This window comes from Sorex fumeus, unplaced genomic scaffold (assembly GCF_029834395.1).
Source record: "Sorex fumeus unplaced genomic scaffold, SorFum_2.1 ptg000020l, whole genome shotgun sequence".
Taxonomy (NCBI): Eukaryota; Metazoa; Chordata; class Mammalia; order Eulipotyphla; family Soricidae; genus Sorex; species Sorex fumeus.
In genome coordinates, this window is record NW_026606077.1 from 2,745,374 (window position 1) to 2,769,795 (window position 24,422).

Here is a 24,422-nt window from a genome sequence, read left to right on the forward strand (position 1 = left end):
GTCTTAATTCTTTTGCTTAATAATTTTAGATTATATCTAAATATTTTTATGTTCTATTTTGAAATTGAGGATTCTATTTTATTCATCTAAAGATAAAATGCAGCTTTTTCTGTATTCTCTTTATTATATGCTTCTTTATTTTCAGATTTTTAACTCTGTTGTACTCACACTGCACTCTGCCTCTTGGGTAAAGCTCAAATTTCTATTCTATTTCTCACTCAATGGGATGCCTTTAACTCTGACCTGTGAATGTGTAACTTAGAAGTCCGTAAAATATTTAGACTAAGTTTACATACAAAATTTGTTATAACTTTAATATCACCCCTGGTTATGAGCCCTCTACTGAAATACCATCTAAAATTTTCATCTCCTCTAATTGTTTTAAGCTCTTTTGATTTTCAAAAACCAAGAAGATGTCAAGGTTTTGCATCGTTTCTTTTCCACTCTGTGCTGAATGTATCTGGACTCGGGCCAGAAACCGTAAGATTGCTTAAAATGATTATATCATTCTTCTCCCTGGTCTCACATGCCTCCAAAATATTTTTGCATTTTGATTTACTCTAATAATTTCATATTGTGTTTTTATTTATATTTTTACATTAGTTTATCATTGTTTGTAAAGTGCTAATTCAATATGAACTTATTTCAACATATATAGGTGTCACTCAGTTAAAATAGAATTCATTATAGTAACCAACCTAAGACTATCAAATATGATGCTTACCTAACTAACTCCATATCCTATCTTTTCTTGTTGTCCATTTGCTGATAATTCACCAACCTCACTTTTTGTCCATAAACATTACAATCTTGTTCTCAAAAGGGTCTGCCTTCTCCCTAATATTTTTGAACCGAACTTTTCACTTACATTGTTGTTCTTAATTATTACATTATTTTATAGGTCAAGGAGGAAAAATTACAAAATTAGCATATATACATACTTATTACACATTTTTGTATTTATGTATCCATAAATATTGGCACAAATCATGACAAAAAATAAATTAGCATACTTAGAAGTAATTTAAAAATATTTTGGAGAAGAGAGTTAGTTCAGTTGTCTGAGTGCATGCTATATAAAAAAAAGTCCGGTATCAATCTCTGGCATCACATGATCTCCCAAGAACCACCACAGGCAACTCCTGAGCACAGGACTGAAAGTAACTCCTAGCATCACCTGATGTGGTCACAATTACCTAAAAAGGAATGTATAGTTATATATTTTCAAATATTGCTTTTATTTACTTTTCCTTTTCATTTATATTGTTTTTGTATTTTTCTAATGAATCTTTGGTTCCTCCCTAAAAAATGTAGTCTTTTTAAATAAACCACTTGTATGGTACTATAGTATCGATGTTTTATATTTGCCAATTAATTAAACATTTAAAATTTATTTTAAATGTGATATACAGAAAAATTTTTAAAAATACAATAATGGCCATCCCTAAAGATAGGAAAACTATTTCAACAGACATTTTGGCAAAGAAGATACATTAATGGAGAATAAAAAAAAAAATCATGCAAAAAGCAGTGCTCAGGGTATCTGCTATGAAAATAAAATTTAAAGCATCTATATTTAAATATAGTATTGTAGCACTGTAGCACTGTCCCCCCGTTGTTCATTGATTTGCTCGACCAGTAACGTCTCCATTGTGAAACTTGTTGTTACTGTTTTGGGCATATTGATTACATCACGGGGAGCTTGCCAGGCTTTGCCGTGCGAGCGGGATACTCTCGGTAGTTTGCCGGGCTCTCCAAGAGGGGTGGAGGAGAAGTTAATTGAGAATAATAATTTTTTCAAGACTGTAAGATTCATTTTCCCTTAATACCATGCATATTGTTACCTTTTCAGTCTTTAGATTATAGTTCCTATTCACAAACGATGTATGGGTTTTATTTGGTTTTTTTTTTTGGTAACACATTACTGAGTTATAATCCATGCACCATACAATTCACCTATTTAAACTATGTATTTAAATGATTTTAATGTGGTACACTGCAGTCATCAAATCACGGTATCACGGTCCTCCCGTTGTTCATCGATTTGCTCGAGCGGGCCCAGTAATGTCTCCATCATGAGACTTGTTTGCAGTCATCAAAATCAATTAAAAATGATTTTATCTCTTCAAACTAGGCAAATATGAAGCTTTATTTTTATTCCTGTCTGTAGATTTTTCTACTCTGTGTGTTAAATGGAATCATATAATAAGTCACAAATTTTGTGACTACCATATTGCACTTAGTAAGAGCAACAGTTATTTTGGCCAGTGTTCTGATACAGTGAGACCATATTATGCTTATTTAGAAGTTTGTAGACATCTGACTTTTTTTCAATTCTTACTAATATGAATCATCTTAGTAATTATTTTATACAAGTTTTAATTTTTCTTGGGTACACATTCACAGTGAAATTTCTTTAAGCCTCCAGGATATACTTAAGTTATTTTATCATAGCCTATCCTACTGAGTCATTTCACTCAATAGTTCAGGTCTACATTTTTTTTAATCTAGATGCAAAATAAATCGTTCACAGACTCTACTAAAATATAATTATTTTCTACATTTTCCTGGTAAGAAGCACCTTTAGCTCTTTAAATTTATTACAGGTCCAGTTCTATTAGATGAAATACAGCATCTATTTCTTCACATTCTCATATTCAAGGCTGCTTATCAGCTTCCTCTTACTTTATGCTCCTGCCAATTTAGCAATCTAGACTTCGTGTATTCCTGGAGCATAGATATGAATATTGTGTCTATTTATGCTGACACCACAACTTGGACAGCTAGGTTTTAAAATCCAGCTCCTATCCAGCGTCAAAATGTAACATATAACTTACATCAAGTTGAATTCCAAAATGACTTTAGTCCACAATTTTCTCATTTTTCTTCTTTGCAAAGCACTATCATTTCACTATTTCACACCTAAAGGTGCAAAGTTTCTGAATGTTCAATAATTGTACAACGAATATTTTTAGAATTCCAAATACATAAATGGAAAATGTATAAAGAAACTTCTTAAGCACAGACAGGAAACCACTGTGGATTCAGTTAAGGCTTTCCAGGATCATGTCCTGTCACATATTTTAGTTCAAAGAGGATTATGATGCTGAGTACTTTCTAACCCAGGGAGTCGGCATTCACACCTGACTGTTCACTTCTATATTAGCAAGAAGACTTCTGGCTTAGTTATAATATCACTTCACCACTGACAGAGAACTGCCAAGGGCTCACTGAGAACAATCGTTACTTTGTATACAAATGCAAGCACGGATTTGTTCTTTTTCATATTTACATTTTTCATTTTGGTGGCAGCGGGGTTTATGAAGAAAGGGATGGGATTCTAAACACTTTGTTTATATATAACTAAACACACCCTTATTTGATAACATGATCAATTAAAGCTTGTGCAGTATTCTGTCAAAAAAAAAAAAACTATTAGTAGAGCCGGTAGCAATCAGCAGTTCTTGCAAACAGCAAGTCACCTATTTAAGCTTCACTCTTGGCACTGTAGTTAGCTAAATCTGGCTTGCCATTTTGTGAGTGGGAACAATCATCCTTGTAGGTTGGAAGGAAGTATTATAATTAAATGTCCACCCACTATTTTCTTTTTGATGAAAGGCTCCCATGAAACTTACTAAAATAAGGTACATCAAGACAGATGAATTTTTGATGAATAAGTCAAAGCACTGACAAAACTGATTTTTACATAGAGAAACTTCTAAAATTCATAGAAAAAATGTAAAGCCTGATCACTAACACTATATTATTTAGTAATTGTAATTATGGTAAACATGGTAAAACTTGAGGGTAAGCTGGGAACTTCATTGTTTTAGTTAATAGTGTTTAGTAAGAACTGAGTTGCTGAGAACAAATTATAATATGATTTAAAAATAGTAGTGGAAGTAAAATTAATTTAAAATAAATATTCGGTAATATCTCAACTAATAAATGTATTTACTAACTAAAATTATTATGATTATTTGTTACATTATCAGTTACTTACGTTTTTTCTCTGAAGTAAATTCAGTGTTTTAAAATATATAACTGAACTCTTAGAGAGATGTGAACTAAGTTTATACTTCTACTTATGATGAATATAACTAATTGAAAATATACTAATATTTCTGTGAGAAATATTAAACTCACATATGTCAAAGTTCACTGATTTGGCTGGAGCGATAGCACAGTGGTAGGGCGTTTGCCTTACACGCGGCCAACATGGCCGAACCGAGTTCGATTCCTCCGCCTCTCTCGGAGAGCCCCGCAAGCTACCGAGAGTACCTCACCCGCACAGCAGGGCCTGGCAAGCTCCCCGTGCCGTATTCAATATGCCAGACACAGTAACAACAAAGTCTCCAATGGAGACATTACTGGGCCCGCTCGAGCAAATCGACGATCAACGGGAGGGCCTTTACCTTTACCTTTATGTCAAAGTAGGAGATATTGATCTAAATAATTATCCACAAGCATATATTCTAAGTACGTTAGTGCAAAAAGCCAACTTAATTTTTCATGTGTTCAATGAATGTTTATCAAATATCACATCCTGTTCTGTGCACCAGAATACAGAAGCTAACAAAACAGATAAAAATATTTTCCCAAAATTAACATTTTTCAGTATTTTTTTTTATCTTTTGTTGATTGAGATTCAGTAGTTTACAATACTGTTCATAAGAGTTTCTCATGCAAAAAAAAAAAGTTTCTCATGCACATAATTCCGACTCCATAACCATCCCATCACCAATGTGTTCACATCCCTCTCCCAAGGATCCCAATGTTGTTTTTCTTTCTCGATATGTATATATATATATATGTATATACTTTTCCTTCTTGATATATATATATATATGCTTGCCTCAGACATAGACCACAGGAGAACATTGGGAAAGACATATCCATCCTGTGTAATTTGGTATGTCGCCAGGTGGACATGGCTATCGAAGAGATCTGAGTAGAAGTCATGGATAATCTTCTCCATTGCCCTTCTGGAAGGTGTGATAGATCCATCAGGATGGCGGAGGGCAGTCATCTTGGTCTTGTAGTTGGCGAAGGACAGGCTGGCGTTACGACCTCCACTACCTCCACTACCCAGTTGCTGCCATGTACCAGGACGCTTTCCAGACTCTCTGGCTGATACTCATGCACAACTGAAACCCCACAGAACAAGATAAGAGGAACTCTGAGACCTTGGACTCCAGGCTCAACGGACCCAGAGACAGAGATTCTCTGCTTGCTCCCACCAACTACAGGTGAGGAAGGGATTAAAATCAGGGGCCCCACCCTGCCCTGCCCTGTCTGTTTCCACTAACCACCAGAGACCCAGGGATTGGATTGGACACAGAAGACCCAATCTATCCCTACCAATACCAGAGAAATACCTCACCGGTAGACCTCCACTACCTCCACTACCCAGCCGCCGCCACCACGCTCCAGGATGCTTTCTGGATGCTCTGGCTGAGACTCACACATAACTGAATATATATATATATATATATATATATATATATATATATATACACACACACACATGTGTCTGTCTGTGTGTCTGTGTGTACACATTATATATACACATATATTATGTACATTTATATAATTTATGTGTTTGCATGTAAAGTAGCTAAGGCCCTCCCGTTGATCATCGATTTGCTCGAGCGGGCCCAGTAACGTCTCCATTGGAGACTTTGTTGTTACTGTGTCTGGCATATCGAATACGTCACGGGGAGCTTGCCAGGCTCTGCCGTGCAGGCGAGATACTCTCGGTAGCTTGCCGGGCTCTCTGAGAGGGGCGGAGGAATCGAACTCGGCTCGGCCATGTTGGCTGCGTGTAAGGCAAACTCCCTACCGCTGTGCTATTGCTCCAGTGTTTGCATGTATATATATAAATTTATATAAAACCTAGTATGTAAGCAGCATAGCTAAAAACCATTTTCATTTTCTCCTGTGTATTTCTCTGTCTTAGGAAACTAGAATTCTCTCAATTACAAATAGTATTTTGGGGATCATAGAATTGTAGAAATTGTTGTTCCTTTATACATTATCTTTATCTTCACTCTTTTATTTTTCATGTGACTTTCTTTTTTTTATTAGTGAAACACCATGAGGTAAACTTGTAGACTTACAAACTTTTGTACTTGGGTATCAGTTATGCAGTGACCGAGTACCCATCCCTTCACCATTGCCCATTCTCCCACCACCAATGAACCCAGTCACCCTCCCATCCCATCCCCTCCTACCTCACCCCTCCTTTGTGGCAGAAATTCCCTTTTGCTCTCTCTTTTCTTTAGGGTATTGTGGTTTGCAATAGCGGTATTGAGTGGCCATCATGTTCGATCTATAGTCTACTTCCAGCATGCATCTCACATCCCGAGCGAATCCTCCAAACACCCTTTACTTAGTGTTTCCTTCTCTATCTAAGCTGCCTTTTCCCCCAGCATCTGTTGCCGGCTTTCAAGTCATGGAGCCGACTTTCTGGTACTTATCTCAGCTATTCTTGGGTGTTCATCTCCCATTCTGTTACTTTATATTCCCCAGATGAATGCAGTCTTTCTATGTCTGTCCTTTTCTTTCTGACTCATTTCACTTAGAATGATACTTTCCATGTAGAACCACTTGTACGTAAATTTCATGACTTCATCTTTTATAACAGCTGCATAGTATTCCATTGTGTAGATGTATCAAAGTTTCTTTAACCGGTCATCTGTTTTCCAAATGGGCTAAACCAGTTGGCATTCCCACCAGCAGTGAAGAAGAGTCCCTTTCTCACCACATCTGTGCCAGCATCTGTTGCTTTTGCTCTTGTGGATGTGAGCCAGTCTCTGTGGTGTGAGATGATATCTCATCGTTTTGATCTGCATCTCTTTGATGATTAGTGATGAAGAGCTTTTTCTCATGTGCCTTTTAGCCATTTGGGTTTCTTCTGTGACAAAATATCTGTTCATTTCATCTCCACTCTTTAGAGATAAAACAGCTGAAGCTCTGAGAATTGTATTCAATGAAAAAAATGGCCATAAATACTTTGCTTTTTCTTCACTTGAAAAGTAGAGCTTCAATGACTACAACTTACATGTAGGTTGACTCTGTGATTTTTTTCCACTTATTTTTTTACTGAATCACAGTGAGCTACAATTACAAAACTTTCATATTTGAGTTTCATTCATACAATGATCAAACATCCTTCCCTCCACCAGCGTACATCTTTCCACCACCAATGTCCCCAATATCCGTACCCCACCACCAAGTATCACCTCTTTCCCTGCAGACAATTTTCCTCTTACTCTCTCTCTCTACTTATGGGTATTATGGTTTGCAATACCGATAATGAGAGGCCATCATGTTTGGTCCTTTATCTACTTCAGTACACATCTCCCATCCCAAACGATCCCTCCAACCATCATTGACTTAGGATTCCTTCTCTATTCCAGCTACCTTCTTCCCCAGACCGAGGTCCACTTTCAAGACTTTTCTATCATTGAGGGGTTTTTTTGTTTTTGTTTTTGTTTTATTAGTGAAACACCATGAGGTACAGTTGTAGACTTACAAGCTGTTGTGCTTGGGTTTCAGTTATGCAATGATTGAGTACCCATCCCACTACCAGTGCCCATTCTCCACCCCCACCAATCCCAGTATCCCTCCCACCCCCCATCCCCCATTCCACCCTGCCTGTGTGGCAGGGCACTCCCTTTTGTTCTATCTCTCCTTTTGAGTGCTGTGGTCTGCAGAAGAGACATTGGGTGGCAATCATGTTCAGTCCTGCCTTCAGCAGGCATCTCCCATCCTGGGCAGATCTTCCCAGCACCCTTTATTTGGTGCTCCCTTTTCTATCTGAGCTACCTTTACCCCTGGAGTGTGCGGCTGGCCTCTAAACCATGGAGTGAACAAAATTTTTTTAACCCACAGAATATAGTGAAAATTGTGCTCTACTCCATCAAATCTGCAACCAGGTATTAAGACAGTGTTAGCTTCCATTATCTGCTGCTGCTAATCCTGGTACTTTTCATTTCAGAAACCAGCATCCATGCTGTGAGAAGTTGAAGCCACAAAGAGAGGTCATACATAGGTGCTCCTGTTGACAACCGTGGGTAAGCTCCCAATTGACAGCTAATGTGCTTTGAGTAATGTGAATAGGCCAAGTTGTATGTCTAGTCTATAAGACCTATGGAGGCATCATCCCAGTCAACTTTTGAATACAATTTTATGAGAGATACAAAAGAATGAATTGTCCAGTTCTGTCTGCCCAACACAAAGGTAAGTGAAAGTCACAAATTTTACTACTTATACTGAACCTCAAAAAACTTGCTGAAAATGAGTTCACATTCAGTACGAAAGCCTAAGATTAGAAACTTTTAAGAACTGGCATAGCATGGTCAATTTTCAATGCAAATAGACACGAGTCACAAACAGCGAGTACAGTCACCTTGAGTGCGTCCAAGAAGAATGAAATAAAAGCTGGCATGCGAATATGGTTATTCATATTTCCCCTTTTTGTTACTGATTTCTGGTCTTTAAGTACTTTCACCGTACTCGTATTAGAAATGCTCCCCTCAGGTTCTTAATACTATGGTTGTACGATTGATATCCATAGCACAATAGATTTGATTATTTTCCCCAAAACTTCAAGATCAGTTCAGTAGTATGCTACCGTGCTCCCCAAATTAAAGGACCACTTTCGTATCTATCTTCTAAGGATCAGAGGATCAGGATCAGAGTTTAAACATTCTGGACTCAAATGAGACATGAGTAAGCCCACCAGGCCTAGTTAGCTATTATCTGTTACTATATCTCATGCTCTATGGTTACATTAAAGTTGACTTGTTATTTAAAAGACTGAATGTATAAAACAATCGTGAAGAGATGATATATAAATAAAAAAATGGCAGAAGAATATTTTACACTTTTGAGTGAGTATAGGAAGATAATTTTTACAAGAATAGAACAACATATCTACATTTAGTCCGTTATTTTATACCTTGGAAATAAATTCTAAAAAAATGTATTGATCCCAATTTCATAAGACCCGTTTCAATAAATGTTACCTTTTCCCAAGCCAATGAGGATTGTTTCTGTTATTTGACATATTGATTCAACTGTGCTTCATTTGTAATAAATTGTAAAACGTTTTCATTTGAGCACACATCAACTGTAAAACAGTGCATAAAAGACTCATTGTATTGAGTTCAGAGTAGTCACATTTCTAGCGCACTTACCTCTACAAGCCTACTGGTATGTTCACGAAATATTGCCGCATATTCTTTTATTTCCTTTTCCCGGCCATTCTTGGCAGCTTCAATGAGAACCAAAAGTGGAACTGTTGTGTCCAAAAAGGAGTCTGACACATGATCTATAATAGCTTTACGGAGCTGAGGAGAAATTTTAAAAAGAGAAAAGGTTTGCTTTTTATATTATGTATTTCCTATTTTTCATCATTTTAGTAACTATAAATTCCATTTTAACAATTTTGGCAAAAATAACTAAATTTATAAATTCAAAAATGTATTACTATTGTTTCAAAAGTAAAGACATAACTAGAAAACATAAACAGTAAAAGCATGACATTGAAATTATTTCTATTGCTCAAAAAAATCATTATTTTTATTAAATTATATTTAGCCTAGAGGTCAGTTTATAAGTGGTAATATTCTAACCTTCCCTCAAAGTAATTGCCTCATTGTAATGATTATGCATGTGTACAAACAACAATGTACATCATGTATTTTCACAATTATAGAACTATTAATTGTTTTCTGTCTTGTTAAAGGAACTGATGATAAATTCTGATTAGCTAAATTGTAGATTTCATGGCAATTAAACTAAGTTAGATCACTGATTAAGCCAGTTGATAACAGATTAATCGAGCCAAGAAAATAATAAATGAGACTAATGTCCAATTTTCTCCATTTGCATTAATTGTTCTTTCCCTCACACCTAAAGTTGTAAAACAAGTATAACATTATGCTACAATTAATATCTTTTAAATTGGATTATGTGTAAATTTATGAATGGCACAGCTAACTGCTTCACTCCCTAGATATGTCCTGAAATTTAAAACTGCAAATGAAAATTAAATTTCATGTATATTTATTTGAACCCTTAAGGATAATATTATAAATGTTTTATTAATAATGTAAATGACAATGAATGGTTTCAAGGATTTTTGTTTAGTCCCTTAATCACTGTCACTGTCCTCCCGTTGTTCATCAATTTGCTCAAGTAGGCCCAGTAATGTCTCCATCGTGAGACTTGTTGTTACTGTGTTTGGCATATCGAATATGTCATGGGGAGTTTGCCAGGCTTTGCCGTGTGGGCAGGATACTCTCAGTAGCTTACCAGGCTCTGCAAAAGGGGCGGAGGAATCGAACCCGTCTGGGCCATATTGGCCGCTTCCAAGGCAAACGCCCTACCCGCAGTGCTATCGCTCCAGCCCATCCCTTTAAAAAATATGATAAATTCTAAATAATAAATTCAAACAAACTAATGTCTCAGCTGTCATTTATCTTCTAGGAAACATATTTTAGGATAATTTTTCAAGTCAAAGACAATTAGGTTATTTTGGTTTTAAAAAAAGAATTAATGATACATTTTCAAGGAATTAGATTGAATAAACACGTAAAAAATACCACCACCTGTAATAGTCATTGGATAATATAATCATAATTATAGACTTCTGAGAAAATAAAAGTATCTCCGCCAAAGAGAAGCCATCCTTTTCTTATCTATCTACTAATTTTTCAGCTTATCAACAGTTTAACAAATCTTATAGGATGATCCTCAATAAAAGATTTTGCTCGGCACTAAGAAAACCAAATAACTAATGGCAACTAATTAATATTTATCGAGCATTTAGAAGAACAGGAAATACAGGTCATAAGGGATTATAAGGCAAGAAGAAGACCTTAAATGAATGAGTAATGTGTTCAATGTTCTTAAAGAGTACACTTGGAAAGTCATTAAACAGAGCACAGTTTTGAGACTTGAGCTGGGTGGTATGACTTGCGTTACTTTCTTATACATGAGTGAAAAGTAGAAGGAATCTAAGAGCATAATAGTTTAAGTGACCTTCCCTATAAAGATAGGGAAGATAGGGATCCAATTCTTTTCCTTCCATTTTCATCAGGTAGGAAAGTGTTCTTAGATGCATGTGGTTGAAACTCAGAATACACAATGAAGGTAAACTCAAGTCAAGGGAATGATTAGACCATCTGGAGAGTGTTTCACACACTAAAGGAAATATCTAAGAAATTTAAGGAAATAGTACAATCTATAAGAGCCATACTGGCAATGGGGTCAGGGAGATAGTATAACAAGTAAGGTGCTTCACTTACACACAGTTGAGCAGGGCCTAGCATCACATCTGTTCCTCTGACCCTCACTAAGCATGAGTTCTGGCTACAGAGCTAGGAGTAAGCCCTGATCAAAGCTGGGTAGGACCCCAAAACAAAACAAAACAAAAAGTTACACAGGTAAAAGAGTAACTCTAAAAAGATACTAAAGAAATGACTAGGAAAAATGAAGAAAGCAAATGGACAACTACCAAAAGACAAGCTTTCAAATAAGCACATCAGTGGTCTGTAAATAACTTCCTATAAAACAAACTTATACCCTAGACCTCCTGAATCTTCCTAATGCATTCAATTCAACAAATTTTTTTTGAACAATATGACCTTGTCTTCCAAACAGAAGTAAGGTGCTGTGGAAAATGGTAAGCTGAAAATTTATGGTGCCTTACAATCTAGTGGAGTAGTGAGAGCTATTAAATAGTACAATGAAAGTAATCTAAGAGAATGATGGCAAAAAATTCAATTCAAGAAGACAATCAGTTTTATATCTAATTTTAAAGATAAATGAAATAAAGGGACCGAAATTAAGATGATCCTGATGAATAGTACATAAGTTAAAACTCTTACCTGGCTCAATATTCTATATGACATGATATATGATATGCTGTATATGACTTTTTATATATATAAATTTTTCATATAGAAAGTACCATATGATCCCCAAGCACCCCTTGGAGGTATCATCAAGCAAAGACGTAGGAGAAGTCCCTGAGCACCATCAGATGCAGCCTGACCCTCCTCTCAACTATTAGACATCTATACGTGTGAATACAACCTAATGGAATCTGAAATATTTGCATAGAAATTTTCTTCCTAATGGAAAATTCCATTCTCCTCTCTTGAATGATATACTCCCCTTAAATTAAAAAGTAATACAGTGAAACAATGCAGAAATAGAACAGCCTGAGATGTCACAACACTATAAGTCAGTAGGAGTTGAACAGTGCTCAGAGGCACACATTTTCAATAAATACCTCTTTGTAGCTTGGTATGAAAGATGTCAGGCACCAAACCATGGGGCTTTATATCTTCTCTCTTCACAGTTTAACAAAAAGCTTTGGGGCATCATTTTTTCTACTTCCACTGTTGCAAGTGGTTTGAGATCTCAAATAAAATGTTCCTCTGAAATGGGAACCAAAAAAATGAAAACTGTATGTAAAAACTCTAAGAACTGTTCCCTACCCTAACCAAATAAAGAAGTAGAAAGAATGATACCATAAGAGGAAGAGTAATGAAAAGTGTAAGTGATTTAGAAAATAGTCCTCAGGGAACTAAAAAATTTTATCTATGTTCATTGTAAAGGTAAAGGCCCTCCCGTTGATCGTCGATTTGCTCGAGCGGGCCCAGTAACGTCTCCATTGGAGACTTTGTTGTTACTGTGTCTGGCATATCGAATACTCTCGGTAGCTTGACGGGCTCTCCGAGAGGGGCGGAGGAATCGAACTCGGGTCGGCCATGTTGGCCGCTTGTAAGGCGAATGCCCTACCCGCTGTGCTATCGCTCCAGCTATGTTCATTAATGTCATATATATTTAATTGAACTAGTGAAATATGACTTTCACAACTCAATAAAATATGAATAAATGTATTCAGTTTTCATCTACTGTGTCAATATAATAGTTTTATTTTATGAAAATTTAATATTTTATAATGAGTATGGCACAAAGTACCTCTTGGATCTCCAAACAAAAAAAAGAGAGAGAAGATACCTAAGCTGCCCTCTGCATTCTATATTCACTATATTTAGGGGAGGCCTAAGGCCAAACTCTGACATCTTCCTAAGCACATGTCATCAGATGGGGAAAAAGACAAGAATGACTGTCACTTCTTCAAGGTCCTGTTTTCTGGATATCTGGGGAGAAGCCTAATAGGAAAAAGCAACCAGAAACTGGCTGACGAAAATAAATTGCTAAAGTAGGTATGATACAGGAATTACTATTAAACTCATATGGATGCAAAGACATATTTAGGAATTTACCATTGGCCACCCAATTCATTCACAATTGCAACTCCAGCGGCTGCAGAGTGAATGCTCGCTTATACCTCATCATAGAAAATCAAAGAATTCTAACCCAGGTATTTCTGACCCTCGGTATCCAGGCTGCTTAACTTTTTAGGACATTCCTCACATTCTTACTTTGGACAACATGGCAGGTTACCGAATGTAACCTGCCCACACGGCAGAGTCTGGCAAACTCCTCGTGGCATACCCAATACTCCAAATACCAGTAACAATTATGAGTTTCATTCTCCTAACCCTGAAAGATCCTTGAATATGGCACCCTATAAAAGCTCAGGGCTAGGATGAAGGAGACATTACTGGTGCCTGCTCGAGGCAATCAAAGAACAACAGGATGATCGTGATCGCGATGGCACAAAGAAAGTATAGTGACCTATATTTTGTCCTGAGTGTAGCCCCTGACTTGTTGGTTACAAATTTTGACTAGAACTGAATAAATCTTGTCAAACTTTGAATTGATTTGTTAGCTGGATGATATTCAGTAAGTTGACTCATTTAAGAAGCTAAGATAACAGAACACTTCTGGTTTGAGGGGTAAAAATCTGTAATTAGACTACACTTAGTAGAGAACAATAGACCTCATTTAGTAAATGGAAAATGTTGTCATATATATTATAAAGAATAAAATTTAGTGGGAGGGAAAACACATTAAAAATAAAAATTTAAACAAAAATGGTCATTGTTGGAAAAGAATTACAATATAGTCTACACGGTCTGGGAAGGAAAATAATTTCAGATTGTTAAAATAGCAAATAGTTTATGGGTGAAAGAGTATTTATACTAATGTTGACCTTCATCGTACTAGAGGTTTGGTAGGAGTAGTGCAAAAAGGAAGTCACTGAGTAGAACTGTCTATATATCTATAAATGCGTGTGTGCGGGAGATGAATTGGTAGGTAGGTGGGTGGGTGATAGAAGAAAGTAATAAAAAAAATTGGCAAATAGGAAGTAGACTTTAGGTCAAAGAAGGGGTTAATGTCTTAATATGTTGAAAAGAAGAAGTTGAAAACAGAAGCAGAAGGAGAAGAAAAATTGATAATGGAGCAATAGCACAGCGGGTAGGGCGTTCGCCTTACAAGCGGCCAACATGGCCGACTCGAGTTCGATTCCTCCGCCCCTCTCGGAGAGCCCGGCAAGCTACCGAGAGTATTCGATATGCCAGACACAGTAACAACAAAGTCTCCAATGGAGACGTTACTGGGCCCGCTCGAGCAAATCGACGATCAACGGGAGGGCCTTTTACCTTTACCTTTAAGCATGAAGCTAGAGAGCATTATGCAGAACCTGAACACCATGAACACCACCATGCCAAGGACTTTGGTTTCTGTTTTCTGTACAGCAAGTTAGGAGGAAATCATAGAACGAGGTGTTCAAACAAATTAAGGCTAGGATAGCTCAAAGGACATTTCACCTTTTTTCCCCAAAATATATGCTTTTCTTTTCCCCAAATATGTTTAGACAATCTACCTCATCATTACAGAAATCTAACAATTTCCTCAACCAACATTTGTTTCTGTGTTGCTGATGGGATTCCATGAATAAGCAATGGAATTAGGATGAACGGACAGAAAGCTGGGAAGTATTTATTGAAAGGTTAAGTAAGTTAGTTACTAAAATCCAATAAATAAAAACAGATGTAGAACCAAAAAATTATATTGAATAATGCAAATAAGAGCATTCTAAGGATAGAAGGTTTCTGCTTTCAGTGTGGAAAGTGTATATAAAATATTCTTCAGACCAAATGATAAGATTTTCAAGAATAAGAAAGGGTGGAGATGACTCATGTGGATGTTTAAACTAGCTTTTATTAATGCCCAAAGCAAATACATCACAATTGAAAATGAAGTCGTGGGGAGGGTAAGTGAGGATACTGAGAACAAGTCATAACAACTATCTCTCTCAATGGCAATGGAAACTTTACATGCCTCCAAAATTAGATCTGAAAAATTCTTTCTGTACCATAAGCCACTTCTGCCATAGGAGCTAGAGCTTTTCTCTTCCGTTGTGTGTGATTATTTGGATCTATAGAACAAGGAAGAACATAACATTGCGTTACTTTGACGCTTGAAGTAGAAGCCTGGAAGTGTCCATCTTTCCTTTCTATGGCATTCCGTTAAGTAAGAGATTCAGGCTAATCTACATGAGAGAGAAGCTTCATGGAAGCACTTCAGTTGCTTACACACTAGATGGAGAGAGGGAACACAAAGTTATACTGAGGTGTCAGTTTACACACCCCTCAACCCAGAGAAGAAAAACCCTTTGACTGAGACTACATGGCAGCCCACAAGTGGAAATATTCCAGACCTGACCCTTTAGACCCCAGTAAATTCGTGGAATCAAGAGACACTGTACAAGTCTTTCTATTGCTTGTGATGATTTATTATGCCACAGTACTTAACCAAAGCAATGGAGAGACAGAGATTAGAGATAATGCTTGAAGGTTAGAGGCCAGGTTCAAGCGTGACTTTGAATGTTCCCCCAAGTAGCACTGGGAGCAGCTCCAAGCACCAAGTCAGGAGTAGCCGCTAAATACCACTGGGTGTGGTTCCCAAACCAAAGAATAAAATAGATTCAAATGATAGCAATTCACATTTCACTGGACATCTTATATTTTTGTTGGCTAAGCTCACACAAAGTATTATACACAAAGGATAGCTTATATTGAATTTTTAAAGACAAATAAGGTTCCCAAAACTTTGGAGGGGTAAATGTCGATGAGCTGTTGATGTATCTGATTGATAAAGACGATACAGAGGGAGGAGACAGGAATGAAAAATTGTTGATATTTATGAATTTTTATAACTGTTTATTGCTCATAGAAACAATATCTATCAAGTTCTCTGAGAAATTCATAGGACAGATAGAAATCCTGAAAATGAAGGCCTGCATCTTGTATGGGGATGCTCCTGAGGGCCAGTGGTCCTGAGGACCAGTGGTTCTGAGTGCTAAAATTAGGTTCTGGGTATAATGTCCCTTCCTCAGGCAAGTCTCCTCACCAATACCCATGTGCTCTCCTGTCCATGTCTGAACAGATTGTACTAAGTTCCTTCGACTACTACATTCTATGATTGTAAGAACTGTTATTAGAGACAGAATTTGCATTAAGGTCATACATTTGGAAAGCTGGAATTTTCCCAACTTTGAAAATTATGTTTTTATGCAGCATATATTAACTGGTCGGGGACCTCAATTTATTCCATTTATAAATTTACTTATAAATAGATAGATTATTCAGGCCATTTTACTAATTTTTCCCATTAAACGAAACTAATATATTGCATTAAAAACTTATGGTGGAAAAGCTTTCACTTCTCTTTTATGAATTTATGGTGATCAAGTTAAAGTTCTATATGTAAAACAACTCTAGTTATTAAATAATGAAAAGGAATAAAAACAAAGTTCTTAAAATGGCTAACCATTCATATTTCCAGAGAAAAGTACTAAACAGTGGCATGGTGCCAGATTTCTAAACTATATAATGAAATACCTTTTAATACTATGTTCCTGATGACCGAAAGCTAAACATCCAATTTCTGTTCAGAAATTAACTTTGGCGCATTCTTGAAAAAATGGAACAGGGAAATGTGTAAGGTCTCTGAATTACTAGCAGTTTGTGGCAGGTATTTGGATAATAAACTCAGTTTTTAATGTAATGGAATCAATTTACCAACATTCCCTAAAACCTTACGTTATCCAGGCACAGATAAACTTTTTACTTAACATCATAATCCCACAATACCTGAGTAAATGAGTTTTAGACTAAGAGACTCAGGGAGGATAAATGTGTCTCTAGCATCGAAGAGTTGATGGGGCAGCAGCAGAATTTGAATTTAACCCAGTCTGATTTGAAGTTCCGGGGTTCCGGGGCCGAGATCTCCAAGCCTACTCGGATTGGAGTCAAGCATCCTCCACCCAGATCCTCCAAATTCCAGTAGGCAGGGGTGACACCCACCACCTGGCCCCCTGGCGCCATGTAATCCCATCAACGGCCAAGACTCAGAGACTATAAAATCCAGGTCCTGGAACCGCGCGGCTGCATTCGTGGTCGCGCGACATCTTATCAGGACATCTTTTTATGACATCTTATTATCTCATTCCTACTTTGGACAAACTTGCAGGCTATCAAATGTAGCCTGCCCACAGGGCAGAGTCTGGCAAACTCCCTGTGGCGTACCCAATATGCCAAATATCAGTAACAATGATGGGTCTCATTCTCCTAAAGAGCCTTGAATACAATCTCAGGGCTAGGATGAAAGAGACGTTACTGGGGCCTGCTCAAGGCAATCGACGAATAACAGGATGATGAATGAATGAATGAATGATTTGAAGTTATATTCTTTTCTTCTACTTTACAACTGCCACAAAGCAGTCTTAGATATGTACATATGGAAAGAACTATACTTATAACTTCTCTTTTGTATTCCAAATTAATTTCCAAAGAACAAAACAAATACTATAGAAATGGAAAAAATAGGACTTATTCCACAGGATTCTATCTCCAAATCTCTTTTCCCTTACCTGTCTGCGAAGGTCTCTGGTCTTCTTGCACATATTGTCTATCGCAATATTCAGGGTGTTACTCCTTTCCTTCTTTCCAGCCTGCAAGAGAGAAAATGAAGAAGCAAATAGTGGTATCATATTACACTGTCACTTAGTAATATACTTTTTAATGTTAATTAAAATAAAAAAACTGGGGCTGGAGCAATAGTACAGTGAGTTGGGTATTTGCCTTGCATGTGCCATCCCGGGTTTGACTCCCAGCATCCCATATGGTCCCAGGAGCACCTCCAGGAGTAATTCCTGAGTGCAGTCAGGAGTAACCCCTGTGCATCACTGGTTGTGAGCCAAAAAGTCAAATTAATTAATTAATCAATTAATTAATTTTTTTAAAAAGCTAGAAAATTCTAGAATAGGTTTCAAAACTGCCAGGATATTATATATGATTCATGATATGATTCTTCACTTAAAATCAAGAAGAATGGTGATTAAAGCTCACATTATTTTCTTGAAGCTTCCATAACATTCCTGATACAAGGCTGGGTGGTACTCAGTGCAGCAGCAGGCAGAACACTGTTTTCAAGAAACTCTGATCTTCATTCTTAACAAGTCTACTCTAACTGCTAAGCATGCAATTAGCTTAAAAGCATTAGATGCCCAATTTGTCAACTTCTGTAGGAGTTTCTGAAGTCATTTTCATGGTGTATTCTGTAAGTTATGCAGAGCCATATTGGAGTTTTGCTAAGCACTAAATAAAATATGCAGTGCAAATTCATACAATTTGCAAGAGTTGACCACAATTTTAGCTGACAATATTCCAAGAACAAATTGTTTCAACTGAGAGCTGGATGCTGTCTTTGGCTCCTTAAGATAATTTGTGCAACACCTTTTCATTCTTTGAGCAGAACCGTTCTTTCCTTAACCTAAATCTTTAGGCTATTAAGCACAGAGAGAGTCACCTTGGTTGGTATTTTCTACATATTACTTTTGTGGGAGACAATTGAATTGAATCTAATCACACTTTTTTTAAGTGATATCGTGTATAAAAGATTGAAAAATTATTAGGCGATTCACCTCTAGGAATATTGCTGCTATTTAAATTAATAAACTGAAAAGGGTTCCGAAAGAAGACCTTGAAAATCAGGAAGGCAAGTTTAAACAGCTGAAAACTGAAGGAATGAACATCAGGGATACTTTGAAGGACACTGAGGCAAAAAGTTGACCAGAAAGCACCATTTCATATATCAATTTATAATTTTTCTGTAGGGGATGAGGGATTTCGCACACCAGGTAGTGCTCAGGGCTGACTAATGGCTCTGTGCTCAGGGAATCACTTCTGGCAGGTCTTGAGGGACCATATATGATGTCAAGGCTCAAAGTGCATGCAAAGCTAGTGCTCTATACTCCAAAGATAGTTGTGCTATCTCTCCTATCCCATAAATCTATACTTCAAGTAGAAAGAATTCTTTACAAGAAGACCAAGAATACCTATAGTCTGCCTTACCTACTATTTAATCACCATAGTCTCCAGCACAATAATTTGTAGTAACAATATCCCATATGTTTCTATCTCTTCTAAGAGGATAATATACCTGTGACTTGAGTATCTCTCAAAACTATTGAAATCCTTCCTACCTATTCCTCAACAATTTTTACAGCTACTCCTATCCCTGAAAGGAGCATTGAATATGGCACTTTTTAAAATCTCAGGGCTAGGATGAAAGAGACATTACTGGGGCCTGCCTGCTCCAGGCAATCGACGAACAACAGGATGATCGTGATCGTTATCGATGAACTTTCAACCACTCTGCTCAAGCGTTAATCACAACTCTCTATTTTTCAATCTTATGTTGGAAACTCTCTAATAAGTTGCTTTTATGAATGATCCTTACATTTATATCATTTAAGTCTTTATTATAAGTATATCTTGAATGTTATTTGGCCCCCAATACTAACTTGCGCAGAACTTACTGAATTTCATTGACTTGATTCAGAACTTAGTTAAATATTCTTTATAGTCATTGTAAGGACCTACTATATACCAGAACGTTGTCCCACTTGATTCCAGAAGAAATTTTAGCATTACTTAACTATGCATAAACAAATACATAATAAACTATAAGATAGTTTTTAACTTTACCTAAAGAATCTAACCCTTTTTGTCTATTTCAGAAAATGTTAGCTCTGCATCCCATCTCCTTTCACTTAAATGTAGAGATTATCAAAAGGGGGCAGAGTAGATAAGAAGACACTCCCTTTTCCACACCTCCTACACACACCCATGTGCCCCCACCGTATACACACACACACACACACACACACACACACACACACACACACACACGGGCAACAGTAACAATATTGGAGAATTCTGTTGGTGCTGTTGGTGATAAAATCTCATGAGATTTTGTGACATGATTCATCACAACAACTAAAAGATGCCAGCTTTGTCAGACTTAACAGCAGAAGCACACAAAACTTTAATAAATGGTAACAGGATGTGACAGCATAAGAGATTCAATAAGGACTATAAAGATGATTTCCTAATTTTTACCAAAAGCTAAACCTTAGTTTAAAATGTCTCAGTGGGTCCAAGACATGTTATACCACGGATAATAATAAACATTCCCCTATCATTGCAGAAAATAAAAACTCCCCACCTCTCTTCCTTTCCCTCCTTAACCTTCTTCTTTTTCACCTCCAGCTTTTTATTAGGCCCTTGCTCTATTTATCCAGATTTATTTAGCTTCAGCCAAGCCATTTTATGCCTCTTTATTCCTTTTGTGTGGCATAAAAATAAATAAAGCAAGGAGAAATAGCCCCATCCTGCTTAAAAGCCCTCATTCCTTCTGTTTTCAAAGCCTTAACAAATCATCATGCAATGAGCTAGTACGGAAGGTTGAATTGTATGTGCTGAAGTGGGAGACAGAAAGGGCAGAATATTAAAACGCAGCCACAAATAATAGTCAGAGTCTGCCTACATCCCAGATGTGAAGAAGACAGGATGCTCCGAAAGGAAGTCTTGACAAGAGCCATCATTAAGTCAGGACACCTCTGCTAATGGAATAGGTACCACTTACTGTGCAGTGGCAGAAAACAATACACTGAGAAAATAGACTTTAAAGAAAACTATGATTTTGAGCACAGGCTTCATTCAATGAAAAGTCATTACAACCATTAATTCACATTATAACGAATAGTGTCCTAAGGTGATCCAGACGTGTAACCTTAACTCCAACTCATTAGGTTAATTCTGTCTCACTATTGTTCCCATGTAACCAACCATACTTAATTGCACTCACTTTCGTGATTCCTTGAAACCTGCCCACACATTTGGATTAAGCCTTTATAAATAGACTCTTCTTGAATTATCCTAATTTGAGTGTTCCATCTGTTTCCTGTTGGGACCCTGCTGGAGAGAACTTTCTAAGGCGATATTGTACAAATGATAGCCACTAGTCACCTGTGGCTATTTAAGTTGAAATGTAAATTAATTAAAACTAAATAACTTTAAAAATTCAATCACCCACTTCCTTAATTTGAAATGCTCAATAGGCACATGTGTCTATTGGTTACTGAGTTGTACAGCACAGATAAAGAGTATTTCTCTCATTTTAGAAAGATGTGTTGGACAGTATAATTCTAAAACATATCTTTATTTGTTCCATTCACACATACAGTTTCTACTTTTATGTGTCACCTTGCAAATGAATAAGAATTAAACATGGAGCAATAACAGAAACACCAAACACCAAAATGTTTGGTCTCTAGTGAAGTTCTAATTAGTTCTAAATTAGAACTCTAAAACCCTTTGCTCTGTTGTTGATAATATTCACACACACACACACACACACACACACACACATACACACACACACAATCTAAATCCTGGTGTTCAAAGCCTAATGTTATATAGCACCGTGTTTACTCATCAATGGCTAATAAAATACCTTGATTTGTCCTCTGTTTTATTAGAAATAAAATTACAATTCAGAAACTCTGCCAATGGAAAATCTTTTGCATGTCTTGTATTCTATGTTCACTGACTTTTTGGTAGTGGGGCAGATGGGATTGGGCCAAACAGCAGTTCTCAAGGGTTATTTCAGGCTATGTGCATGGTTATGACTTATGGCAGTATTCAGAGGAACATAAGTTAGTGCTAGAGAATGAACCAAGGTCAGCTGTATGCAGGGTAAGTTCCTTAACACCTATACTATCTCACTGGGCCCATAAAGACTACTTCAACATAGCCTTTGTCAGTGCAAGAATCAGCTCAATTACTGAATCTTATACAGAGCCTTTTTGTATTTTCAGTAGGAATGAATAATTCTCTTTAAAGACACTTTCTTATAATGTCTCAAAACATTTGGTTTAATAAGCAATTCACCCTACTCAATAAGTCTGTATTACCTATGCACCCAAGGGTAGATAATACAAACTCCAGCTATAAAATTACAGTCTTATATTCTATCTAGCATCTGCCTTTTTTCTTTGTTTGTTTTTTTGCGGGGGGGGGGGGGACACCTGACAGTACTCAGGGTTTATTTCTGCCTCTGTGCTCAAGGGTCACTCCTGGCAGTGCTCTGGGCACCATATGCCTGGTTGCTAGGGAATGGACCAGGGCGGGCTATAGATAAGGAACACACTTTATCTTCCTCCGCCTTTGCATCACATCCCTCTGGCCTATCAAGTCTGTTTTAGAGGATATATAGTACTTTACAAAAGCATCCAGATTATCACATTTATCCACGAGAGCTTTCTCATGAGGATTGAGCAAAGCTTTCTGAATAGGTTAACAGTTGAGTATTGAAAGATATGTAGAAGTCATCCAGGTAAAGATGACGGGAAAAAGTCATTCTATGGGACAGAGATGGTCTGAGAAAAGGCACAGGTCCTTAAAGCGTACTTGATATTTTATTTTTAAGATGTAAAGGCTAAGGAGATAACTCAAACTGGTGGAATGATGCCTGGTGTGTGCGAAGTCCCAGTCTTGATGCCTGCCACTGTAAGGACCCCTGAGCACAGCAGGAGGTATCTCTGATGCCCCAGAACATCCAGTTTGAGTGGTCTACCTCATTACAGGGCTTGGGCATTATTCAACTATACCAACAGGCTGTTTTGCTCCCAAAAGCCATAAAAGGAAGAAAAGAGGAAAGAAAGAAACAAAGAGAGAGAGATAGAAAGAAAGAAAAAGAAAGAAGAAAGAAAGAAGAGAGAGAAAGAAAGAAAGAAAGAAAGAAAGAAAGAAAGAAAGAAAGAAAGAAAGAAAGAGAAGCATGGAAGGAAGGAAGGAAGGAAGGAAGGAAGGAAGGAAGGAAGGAAGGAAGGAAGGAAGGAAGGAAGGAAGAAAGGAAGGTAGGAAGGAAGGAAGGGAGGAAGGGAGGAAGGGAGGGAGCGAGGGAGGGAGGGAGAACATTGCTGGGGACACCCTTCCTCCACTTGCATCCCCTAAAAATGTGAGAGCAGACAATAGCCTTGAAAGTTTTACTGTGTCAAGAACTGAAAGATAACTGGGACTTAAAGAATTTAAGCAAGTGAATGACACATACAGATCAATCTGATTGAATCTGGTCTATGGAATGTATTTGAGGAGGCAGGTATAACAGTTCAATAATCTTAGCGACAGTGCAGAACAGAGATAAAACTTGTTCAAGTTGATGCATTGGCTGTTGGGGTGAAGGAACAGACGGAACTAAGGACTCTGTAGCATGTTGGCTAGGATGATGGCTGGGAGATACAGGGAAAGCAAAGAAAAGAGAACAATCTGGGCCAGAGTTCAGGCTTCCAGCAGCAATGATAACTAGATAATGGAACTGTAAAATGAAATAGCGATTTCAAAAAGGCAAAGCCAGGTCAAGACTTTGTCATCTGAGTGCGATGACTTCAGGTCTGGAACTGCCGAAGGACCATGGAGAGCTCATGTCATTAGCATTCAGTTAACCATCTGAATGCACTTTGCTCTCTATAATATTTTTTAATCTTTGATTTTGGTGCTTAGAGTGTGCACTCAGGGATCACTCCTGTCCGGTCATGGGTGCATACCTGGGTGGGTCACATCCATGTGACTTAATCCATATACTGTCCCTCTGAACCCCACCCTCTATAATTCTTGAGGAAGATAAATTACTTACACGTGATTCATTCCTCATGAAATTGAAAACAAGTAATTTTCATAGGTAGAAGTGCACAACATTTATTTGTAGGGAAATAGAAAAAAACAAGATAGAAACTCTGGCAAATCCCATAACACAATTCTGGTCCTTCCTTAACTTTCACAACTCACCAAGCACAGAGTTGCCCATTCTGAACTTTTCTAACTTTAAAATTTGATGAAGGGAACATGATCACTAAAACTGAACTATAGAATAAATATGTTGCTTTTATTGTACAATGACTTTCTTAAACAACCAATGAAAATGTGTTAGAAACTTCTCTGCGTGATATAAATCTGCAGGGGCACAAGTAAAAGACATTTGAACTAGGAAGGCCATGATGCTAACCTCAGGATAAAAAGAAAAAAGAACTACAAACTCTGAAGCACTAAAGGTTGTGCTTTAAATCAAAAGAAAGTTTA

General features: G+C 37.2%; 1 protein-coding gene across 1 annotated transcript in view; it reads right to left on the minus strand.

Moving 5' to 3' along the window:
* The window catches only part of CTNNA3 (catenin alpha 3), a 1,757,578-nt gene that overhangs the window by 820,200 nt on the left and 912,956 nt on the right, over window positions 1-24,422 (minus strand). The window contains exons 8-9 of the mRNA XM_056113567.1: window positions 17,870-17,950; window positions 9,204-9,356 (exon numbers count right to left, since the gene is read on the minus strand). Of these exons, the coding sequence (XP_055969542.1) occupies window positions 9,204-9,356; window positions 17,870-17,950 (234 nt within the window). The remainder of the gene's footprint in view (window positions 1-9,203; window positions 9,357-17,869; window positions 17,951-24,422) is intronic.